Source organism: Echiichthys vipera (assembly GCF_963691815.1).
Source record: "Echiichthys vipera genome assembly, chromosome: 1".
Lineage (NCBI taxonomy): Eukaryota > Metazoa > Chordata > Actinopteri > Perciformes > Trachinidae > Echiichthys > Echiichthys vipera.
The window spans coordinates 19,005,357-19,016,307 of NC_139826.1; the positions used below are offsets into that span (position 1 = coordinate 19,005,357).

The following is a 10,951-nucleotide window of genomic DNA, read 5'->3' on the forward strand; positions in this document are numbered from 1 at the left end:
ACAGAAACACACATTGCTCATTGTTCAAGTCTCCATTGCTGTCGTGGTTCTGCTCTGATTTCTCGTGAAAGCTGCATTGAATACTCTGCTTCAGTGCTGCCCGATGTAAACTTTTAAACAGCTGAATAGATGCAGGTCACTTTTCACACACAACCATAACACAGCGCACATGGCACATAATGGTGCTGGCAAAAGTTATTTTTAAATAAACTTCCTACAGACAAATTGAGTCTCTGTCTCATGATACTAACCCTCATTGAACTTAGTGTTACTCTTCCCACATGAAGCTCACAAACAAGGCTGTGACTTGAGAGAAAGAACGAAAACTGAGAGCTACTCACACAGTTTTAAATCTTTGTACACATTCACAAGTCTCAGCACTGTGCACTTTCAGTGTTGGGGCGCACTCACACTGTCCATTTTTACCGTGCCCATGCATGCTTCACAGCTAAAGTCTAGTTCGTTTGACCAGTGTGAATACAACTCTTCCGTGCCCAGGCACGGCACGCTTGCCGGCCACGGCCCGGTTGAGCGAGGTGGGCTTTTGTAAAGCACAGATGCACATGTATGAGCACAAGCATGCTCATGTGTACAAGCATGAGCGTGAGCATTGACGGCGATCCTGGTGTCTGTATATATAGGACTGTTCCCAGTAACGGACATTTTAAAAGATGCTCTGATGCGGAGGTGGAGTGTTTGCAGATTTGGTCAGATGAAAATATTCCAAAGCAGTCTGACAAAGTGGGCCCTTAAAGTCTAAATTTAATTTCTATGGAATGGGATTGTTTTTATAATTTTTTTTTATTGATGATTAATTCATCCGTCAGCATGAGCAGAGGTAGCCACCAGGTAAACTTCATCAACAGGAAAGAGGTGTTACGGTAGTGCCCTCAGTGCTCTGGTGATGGATCCATTGCCTCTGTGTTTTTATATAGAATAGAAATTAAACGGCTCTCACTGAATTCCCCACTTAGAGTATTTGTTCAGATGTGTGTCAGCAGTAGTTTTAAAGGGGTGCTTTTTGTCTTTTCTATCAGACATTTTCTCAGTCATTCTTAGGATTTGAATCAGCAGTCTGCAAAGGTCACAAACCTGACTCTTAAACCTTTAGAGTACAGGGACAGAATCTATAATCTGTAGTGTGTGGAGAGCCCTGCTGTTTGTTTGTTCAGTGTATTGGCACATGGCCCAACCTTCAGAGGTCCGTCTTGGCTGTCCCTTACTTCAAAGGGATGTTTGGTAATATGATTGCTGCTCTACATCTTTCAAGAGCCTCTAAATATTGATGGTATACTGAGTGAGTAGTTTAAGTTGCAGCAGAGGAGTTAGAACACACTTGTCCTCCTTTTGGCGCTCCCTCCATCCTCTTTGATGGCTATTTCAGGTTACATATGAGCCTTCTCATGTTTGCCACTGATAGCAGTTGACTTTAACCTTCCTTCCCGCACGCATGACAGATTTAATAACAACCTTGTCAAGCTGGTTTCCGCTGATATTGGGATGGGAACATTTGAAGGATGTGTGGATGTTTGCACGAGAGCCATGAGACGATTGCATGACTATGATAGTATTTTTTGCACGAGCCAATGCTTTTCAGTTCACACCTTAAGAACTTTGTTGCAGGTTCAAACATAAATGAAAAACTAAATACAAATCTCTTCTGCGCAGCCTTTTCATCCAATGGTGAACCTAGTGTGCAGTGCTGACCTGAGGATGTTCCTGTGTGCCCTGTACGCTCCGGTGTGCACCGTGTACGGCCAGGTGTCCATGCCGTGTCGATCCCTCTGTCAGCGAGCAAAGGACGAGTGCCACAAACTCATGGAGGTATTTGGATTAGCCTGGCCAGATGACATGGAGTGTAGCAGGTGTGTATGTATATTATTCTGGTTGTTTTATTTTGAATATATGTATATTTTCGGTTCTACATATGCCTCAAATTTGCTCTGTAACCGTGCCCGCTGCTTCTATTGGAACTCAAGCCACATCCACAATGCCTAACTTCACTCTGCACTTCAGCGTCTCGCCACTGTTTTAACTTTCTTTGACTCACCTCTTCTGTATCTCCATAGAGCAGCCCCCTTTCTTCCTCTTTCTCTTCTTACCTCTCTCACTTTGAAAAATATTTCAATTCAGCTATCTTTCTGGTATCTGCCCATGTCTCACATGTCTTTTCTATCAGCTTATTTGATTGTATGTGTCTACACTCGGTGGCCAGTTTATTATGTACACCAAGCTGAAACTTGTTTAGTCTAATACAACAGACCTGCAATGAGTTCTACCTTCATAAAGGTTATAATGTTTAGTTTTTGTTGAAAGGTGTTGACAACTTTAAGGTAATTTTGCAAGCTGTAGATTCCAGTGTTGTTGAATTGTATTTGATTATTCTGAGATAAATCAGTCAATAATTAGATTCTCATTATTCTCCTCAGATTAAGTTGCATGATCCGGCATGATTATCCTTTTTCAGATTCCCAGATTGCGATGAGCCCTATCCTCGTCGAGAGGACCTGCAAACAGGCTCTGACCCCACCGACCAGTCATCCATGACTGTCCAGAGAGACTACGGTTTCTGGTGCCCCAGAGAACTCAAGGTTGACCCAGACCTGGGATACACATTCATGGGCAAGAAGGACTGCTCCGCCCCGTGTCCCTCAATGTTCTTCAACCAGCAGGAGCTGACCTTCATCCGCTACTTTATAGGCGTCGTTTCGATTGTCTGTCTGTCCGCAACACTCTTCACCTTCCTGACGTTTCTCATTGATGTCACCAGGTTTGAATGGCTGAATGTTTGAATATATCTTAACTAAGGATTGAGATGATAACAGAACTATTACCTATAAAAATTATTGCACAAGATTCATAAAGTCATACAAAAAAAAAGTTCTTCACTGTGATTTTATCTTTCATCTTCCTCTTTAGGTTCCGATACCCTGAGCGGCCAATAATCTTCTACGCTGTGTGTTATGTCATGGTGTCACTGGTTTTCTTTCTGGGGTTCATGTTGGAAGACAGGGTAGCATGCAACGCAGTCAGCCCTTCCCAGTTCAGAGCTTCAACCATAACACAGGGCTCTCACAACAAGGTGAGAGTTTTAGCTCGTTTATATCTAGTATCACCACATTTACATCACACACCTTCCTTTCCTTTTTAAAAAGCCTGTTTGGTGTAAGATGTACACTATCTCTATCCTGAAAATCCAGATGCACTGCTTGCAAATTTCAGTTTGCTCTGCTGCTGCCTCTGGGTAAGCACCGTTGGCACTCATTAACTATGTCAAAAATCCCAAGTCATCAATCAAATCGTACCAAATCTGTAATGGGCGAGCGTTACCGATGACGACAGTGATGTGCCGTCAAAGTCAGCTAGATACGTCACATTGTTCATTGCTCTGATTGGTTGTAGTCAATAGAAGTGCTATCCAATTGCATGCAGTGGTATTTTGAAACGCATGCATCGGTGCCGCCCCTTGAGTTGGGAAGGTCTGTTGCTCATGGCCAGACCCTACGTCTGGATAGATGTAGTTATTCTTACATAATTGATCACAACCAATCTAGATATTTAAGACACATTTTTAACTCGTGGCAGCTCAGAAATGTAGGTTTTATCAACTCCAGTAAGATGCTTATTAGATGCTTAACTTTCTCAAGAATTCTCTAGTTGATGGCTCCTACCTGATTAATCAAATGTTATGGCTCCTGCTCTCTCTCATTTCTCTCTCAGGTATGCACCCTGTTCTTCATGGTTCTGTATTTCTTCACCATGGCCGGCAGCGTGTGGTGGGTCATACTGACAATCACTTGGTTTCTGGCCGCTGTTCCTAAATGGGGCAGCGAGGCCATTGAGAAGAAAGCTCTCCTTTTCCATGCTGTCGCCTGGGGGCTCCCAGGGGCCCTGACCGTCACCCTGTTGGCCCTGAACAAAATTGAAGGCGATGGGATCAGTGGAGTGTGTTTCATAGGACTGTATGACATAGACGCCCTGAGGTGGTTTGTTCTGGCACCGCTCTGCCTCAACGTGGCGGTGAGTACAGTCAGAAGATAAATGAGTCGGTGGGTGGACGAAAAGAGTTGATAAGTAGGATGGATGGATGGGTGAACAGATTAATGGGTTGCTGGATGAAAGGAAACAAGAGTGTATTGTTGGCTGAAAGTATGGAGAGATAAGCAAATGTACGGGCGGATGGTTGACAGTCTTTCATCCAGCTCTTTAAAAAGAATAATCATTCATTTTTATTTTGTGAATCTGTCACAGAGTCTAACTTCTCATTCATCTTTCTATCTCCAGGTAGGCATCTCTCTCCTGTTAGTGGGCATTGTTGCTCTAAATCGGGTGCGCATGGAGATCCCTCTGGAGAAGGAGAACCAGACCAAACTAGTCAAGTTCATGATCAGAATGGGAGTGTTCTCGGTGCTGTACCTGGTCCCCCTGTTGACCGTGATCGGGTGCTACCTCTACGAACACACTTACCGGAGCTTATGGGAAATAACGTGGATGGAAGAGAACTGCAGGCGCTATCATATCCCCTGCCCATACAAGGTAGGGAGAGATGTGTCTGTGTAAGACCACATATGTATCATTGGCCAGTTAGGGATTCATTTTATTTGTGAAGATGTTTGAGTACACTTTGCCGAGTGTAGGTCTAAGGTGAGACTTAAGGATCAGAGTGGACACCACCAGATTATCCATCTGTGATCAGTTGCACTTGTAGCTTTATTCTTAGATCTCACAAGATGAATATACCTGTCAAGTAGCTCCTCAAAACTATTCTATTACATTCTGTCTGAAAACAGATGCCTTCTCAGGGTCTGCCTGTCATCTCAGTTGGACATTGAAAACAAATGTACTGGCGCACTCTTGACAGGCTATCCAGCTGTATTCCTTTCACAGCACATGCTGCAGCATGCAAACTCCCCTTGATCTCTCTTCATCTCGCTCACACACATGCATACAGTGTCACACTGCCAAAGTCAGTTGGGGTGAAGTACTCAGTCCTGCACTGTGGAGGATATAGTGTTTGTCTATCCTTAAGTCATCCTTGTGTGTTTATTAAAGAGGAAATGTGTGTGTTTATTAGTCTGTGAGAGAAGTAAACATACCAGTATCAGTGAGGGCACAAGATGCTTCTCCAGTGAAAGAGCGGACCAATGGCCAATTCTTTAAAGGATACTTCATCTCTTTTTTTAAATTTGAGCCTTATTGTCCTGTAATTTTGTTCATAAATCATAAATCAGTTATGATGCAATGTCCTCAGTCAAGTAATTACTGAGATTCTTAACAGGACGTAATTGCTACAACAAGGTCAACAGGTGTAAACAAACCAACAGTTCAGATGGATTATCTAATCTAGAAAAACATGTATATACGGTAAACCGTCAGATCACATTCAAACCAGATAGGGGTCTAAGAACGGTCAGTTAGGTTTGTTTCCTCTTTTAAATAAGTGACTAACCTCTGGATTTATTTACAACCTGTTTTATCCTCTGACCAGTTCTTTTTCTTGCACTGCCAGACTCAGTTTTTGTGGGCACTGTGCTGTCAGTTGCACATGTGAGTGGGCTGACTGAGTAGGTATTTGTGGAGGGGAGGGAGCAGAGTGCAGTATGCATCATTAGCTCAGCTAATACAGCTCTCAAGACTCAACTCCACACAAAACTTCCATCTCTGTTTCTCTGTCTCTTTGTCTTTCCCTCTCTCTGCTGGTTCTCACATACTTACTTCTTTCTCTCAGGGAGTCTCCCCCGGCTACCTCTCTACTTTCTGTGTCTCTCTCAGGGCCTGCTCAGTCATGCTCTGCTGCCTGTCATCTATTAATTCTTTGTAGCAGTTGTGAAGAGTGGTGGGAGTGTGGTGTTTTATAAAGTCTGATGCTTATAACTGAATCAATGCACAATGCACTTCGCTGCATTAGAGCTGCAAATATTAATTGATTAGTTGTCAACTATTAAATTAATCATCAACCGTTTCAATCGATTTATCAAATTAAGTTTGTTTTTTTTAAGAAAACAAAAGTCAAAGTCCAGCTTCTTTAACATATTTTCAGGTTTATTTACTTCTCTCTGACAGTAAAGTGAATATCTTTGAGTTGTGGACATTTTATAGACCAAACAACTAATCGATTATTAAAGAAAATAACCAACAGATTAATCAACACACAAGGCAATGTAAGCTTTTCTCACATAAATCATAAGATATTGTAACTAAATGTTTATTTCAAGTGTTTGTTTATGTTTCTATCATTCTTCTGAGGGCTCTTACAGTTGTTTTATAACACTAAAGTGTCAGCTAATTTGTGACTGACAGACTGTATGAGAGGGGGTGAAGGCAGGTGCAAGTGCTTATGTTACTTGTTAGTGTATATGTACATGCATGTGTCTGTAGCTGTGTGTGTGTGAGAGCTCATCTAGAGGGACTCCCTTTATGTGCTATTGTAGCTCTGGAATTTCAATATTGCCATGCGTAATTTGACCTTAACCCTAGGGCGGTTTTGTGTGCAAATGTTTGTATGTGTAAGAGTGTACAATTGCATGTTTTTGGATAATTGAAGATTTTGTGGCCATTGTTCAAGTTCAAGTGACGTGTGTGTGTGTGTGTGTGTGTGTGTGTGTGTGTGTGTGTGTGTGTGTGTGTGTGTGTGTGTGTGTGTGTGTGTGTGTGTGTGTGTGTGTGTGTGTGTGTGTGTGTGTGTGTGTGTGTGTGTGTGTGTGTGTGTGTGTGTGTGTGTGTGTGTGTGTGTGTGTGTGTGTGTGTGTGTGTGTGTGTGTGTGTGTGTGTGTGTGTGTGTGTGTGTGTGTGTGTGTGTGTGTGTGTGTGTGTTTATTTCAAAAGCGCCTAAAGTCCTCCCCAAGGAGTTGTCTGTATATGTTGTGAGAGTTCAAATGCTCTCTCAATAACGTCCGTGCAAGGATATAATTTAGATTTTAATGCACTATCCCCATAAACCACTGTCATCTGTTTACCACCATGTCCGTCAGAATTGAACTCAACTGAAAACAAGACATCAAAACATAAAATGCCCATATTGCTGTATTTTCCATACAGTACACATTGCAGCACCCTGGCAGTGTGAGAGCACTGCTAATTTGTTTCCAATATAATGAGTAAAATATTCTGGTTATGAATTCACAGTGTGAACTGCTGTATTTTTGCCCAATCGACACAACTGCTTTAAACTCCTGCCCTCTGGTGGGAGATACTGTATCCTGCATGCAAGTTCAAGTCCAACTGAGAAGAAAGCAGTAGCTGCAGTTCAGCTGCTGAAACAGCTGGGTTTTTCTAGGATTACCTCCCCTCTTCCATCATTCAAACTGACCGACTGGGCTAAAAACACTTGTCACTGCTGAATACTTTTGGTCTGCTTAATGTGCGAGTTGTTTCAGTGGCATCCTAAGCATTTAATGTTTTGTTTTTACCGTGTGTTTTACTGTTGAGGAATTATTTGTTCTGCACTTCAGCACTTAAATGCAATAATGAAATATGTCTTCTATATTTTAGGCTGTTTCAACAGTCTTTTGTCTTGATTGGATGGTTATTAATACTTAATATTTGTGTTCTCTTTAGGTGGAGCAGACCAGCCGCCCAGCCATGGTATTGTTCCTAATGAAATATCTTATGATGCTGGTGGTGGGGATCCCCTCTGTGTTTTGGGTGGGCAGCAAGAAGACCTGTTTTGAATGGGCCAACTTCCTGCATGGACGCAGACGCAAAGAGTAAGATGAATTTGTTTTTAGGCCTGATAATTCCTCCCTTGTATAATTTTGTGATGAGGCTTATTAGGCCAGTTTTTTTCCCCAGGGATAGAAAATCAAGCACAGAGCACATAATTATGAATATTATAGTCCATTTCTGTTAATAGAGCCTCCTGAAATCTACACATTGTTCCTTTAAAACAAATTTGTGAGGGCACGTCCTGTATATCTGATTATGATATCAGATCATTTTGGTTTTTTTCATTTTGTCTGTGTCTATTCCAAAATAAACTCAGAGATAAACCAGCAGTAATAGTATTTCCGCCAACTTCCCTCTGTCCTTAAACTCTCTATGTGCTCTTTCTGGATCGTTCCTATTTCCCCTCCACCTTCCTCTCTTCTCCCATTTTTAAATGCCTCCCTCACACTCTTCTCTCTGCAGCAGCGGGGTGAATGAGTCCCGTCAGGTGCTGCAGGAGCAGCCAGACTTTGCCCAGTCTCTGCTGCGTGAACCCAACACCCCTATCGTTAGGAAGTCCAGAGGAACATCCACTCAGGTAGGACTGCAAACACAGCAGTCATATAGCAGTATCAAAAGTATCATTGCGATACTAAATTGGCCACACTTGTTTCCTCTTCCCACTGGGCATCTACCTGCAACACATGGTGCATGATCAGATGATTGGCAAAAGCACGGACCACATTAAATCATCAGTTGGCTTGAACGTCTCCTACCGCTATGATGTTAAATTATTCTTAATAACCCTTAATAAGTATTAAACAGTCTTCTAATATGTTCTGTCATTTTGAATCATGTTTTCAATATGCATATTTGTCCAAAAATGTTTTATGCTAAAGTTTGAATTATTTTAATCATTGTGTAGATGAGTAGTTGGATTCTGTTTGGTTTATTTATGGAATCCTACCAGATTTGACAACTATTATCACGCTCACTGACCCACTGACTGACTACTGCTTGATAACATTTCATAACATTCTATAACAATTTTACAAAATACTATACTATGACTTTTCTTCATGACTGCTCTGCCCACTGTGACATATATCTGTATATGAGATACTATACTATGACAATTTTCCACTTTTTTCAACATACTATATTGTGAGACAAAAAAATTCCGACATACTACACTATGGTGCTTTTTCACTTTTTTCAAAATATTATACTATGAAATCTTCTTCACTATTGTCGACACTATACTATGAAATCTTTTTCACTTTTTTGAAATACTATGACATTTTCTTTCCCTTGTTTTTACATACATACTATGCCTTTTTTTTTTTTACTTTTTTCAACATACTATGTTATGAAATTGTATCACTTTTTACTGACATACTATATTATGACTTTTTTCCACATACTGGGGGCTGCAGTAGCTCAGTACATAGGTGACTCTGCTGGGAACCAGAGGGTCGCCGGTTCGAGTGCCAGTTCATCTCCTGGGCACTGCCGAGGTGCTGTTGAGCAAGGCACCGAACCCGCAACTGCTCGGGGCGCCGGTCCACTGGCAGCCCCCTCGCTCTGAAATCTCTCCATTAATTGGATGTATATAGGTCCTGTTTGCAACATGAATAATAATAGAGTGAAAAAATTGAATTTCCTGTTGCGGGATTAATAAAGTAATTCTTCTTCTTCTATATTATCACATTTTTTCACTTATTCAACATACTTTACTATGACATTTCTTTTATTTTTTTGACATACTGTACTATGACTTTTTTCACTTTTTTTCAACAAACTATATTATGAAATTTTTCCCGTTTTTTTCAACATACTACATAGTACTATGGCTTTTTTTGTGCCTGCTCAGCCCACTGTGACATATCTTATGACGGTTTCATGAGATACTATACTATGACATTTTTATTGCAGTTTTTATGAAATACCTTTTTATGGCATATAGGTACCGTACCTTGAAGCCCTTTGGTTGGGTAGAACTTTAGATTATGTTTCAAGCAGATTTACTGTGTACTACTGTATATCACTTGCACTGAAGCTACAGTATAATAGCTTCATTGAAATTATGCAATGAACAGATAATGAATATCATTTTTGTTATATTGTGAATTCTGTTTTTCTAACTTAAAAAACAAAAAATGAGCAGAAATGTTTTTGGCAAATCTCTGCTCCAGAGTTTAATACCAGCAGTTATTACACCAATCTGACCTGTCATCCACCTGTAGGGCACATCTACCCATGCCTCTTCCACCCACTTGGCTGTCCTAGACGACCTTGACGAGCCAGTCCGGACTCACCAGGTCCAACCCACCTCCACCAGGAGTAAGGCCAGCAGTGTCCACAGCAAAGCGAGCTACCACGGCAGCCTGCGCCGCACCCGTGATGACAGGTAGAGCAGGAAATCCATGACTTCCTGTTTATTTGTCAAAAGTTGTGGATGAGTGGAAACTAAATCTTTCTCCCTGTGCCTCTCCTCTCTTAGGAGTGATACTATGGTTTACCGAGGTACAGAGGAGCGCAGTTTCCATGGCAGCATGCCACGTCTCAACCACCCTCTTTCTGCTCACAGCAGCCTCCATCAGATAGATGGCCAGTCAAGGCACGGCAGTCAGCGGGACATATCTGAGGCCCCACCAACCCTCATCACCCACGGAACAACGGGAAGTGACAGCCAGGCTGCTGAGAATGACGGCACAAGCGCCTGAGAAGAGGAAATTATTGTAAGGATGTTTTCGATGCCTTTTAAAGGAAGATCTGCCTTCTGCTGATACACACCCGTCTGTTGAGTGTGTAAACAAAGTGTTTTTCTCTGTGAAGGTGGACAGTGTACCACATAAGTTAGCAGTGTGGCTAACACAGTTCAGTCAGTGAACTTAACTGATCTCTCAAAGATTCAGTTGTTACATTGTAAAACTGAAGTTTGTTTACGTAACTATTTGACTTTACATGGCGGAGGACTCCTGAATGCTTGACTCATATTTGATGACATCAATGATGCTGACATTATTCATTATGAATCTTTATGATCATTGCTGTTGAGCTCAAGTGACCCAGAGCACTGGATAGGAGACACTGAAAAAGTTGGAAGGAGAAGTCATCATACTTTATGGACAAGAACACTTAGATGGACCTTTCACCATCTTGCAGGACCTACGTGGATATTGTTAAAAACTGAGTATTGCTTTAGTAACTATATTAATTGGTTGGTAATGTCTCACGTAAAAGTTGACTTACTTGAGTCTCAGTCTTGACTGAGACTTGTTTATTCCCATTTGCTCTGGACTGC

At 41.6% G+C, this 10,951-nt stretch overlaps 1 protein-coding gene across 1 annotated transcript in view; it reads left to right on the top strand.

Moving 5' to 3' along the window:
- The window catches only part of LOC310949878 (frizzled-3-like), a gene marked incomplete at its 3' end in the record, with an annotated part of 28,012 nt that extends 17,642 nt beyond the window's left edge, over positions 1 to 10,370 (top strand). The window contains exons 2-10 of the mRNA XM_083917477.1: positions 1,669 to 1,865; positions 2,468 to 2,770; positions 2,920 to 3,082; positions 3,721 to 4,020; positions 4,285 to 4,536; positions 7,558 to 7,706; positions 8,128 to 8,242; positions 9,891 to 10,054; positions 10,148 to 10,370. Of these exons, the coding sequence (XP_083773603.1) occupies positions 1,669 to 1,865; positions 2,468 to 2,770; positions 2,920 to 3,082; positions 3,721 to 4,020; positions 4,285 to 4,536; positions 7,558 to 7,706; positions 8,128 to 8,242; positions 9,891 to 10,054; positions 10,148 to 10,370 (1,866 nt within the window). The remainder of the gene's footprint in view (positions 1 to 1,668; positions 1,866 to 2,467; positions 2,771 to 2,919; positions 3,083 to 3,720; positions 4,021 to 4,284; positions 4,537 to 7,557; positions 7,707 to 8,127; positions 8,243 to 9,890; positions 10,055 to 10,147) is intronic.
- Positions 10,371 to 10,951: the final 581 nt, after the last annotated feature.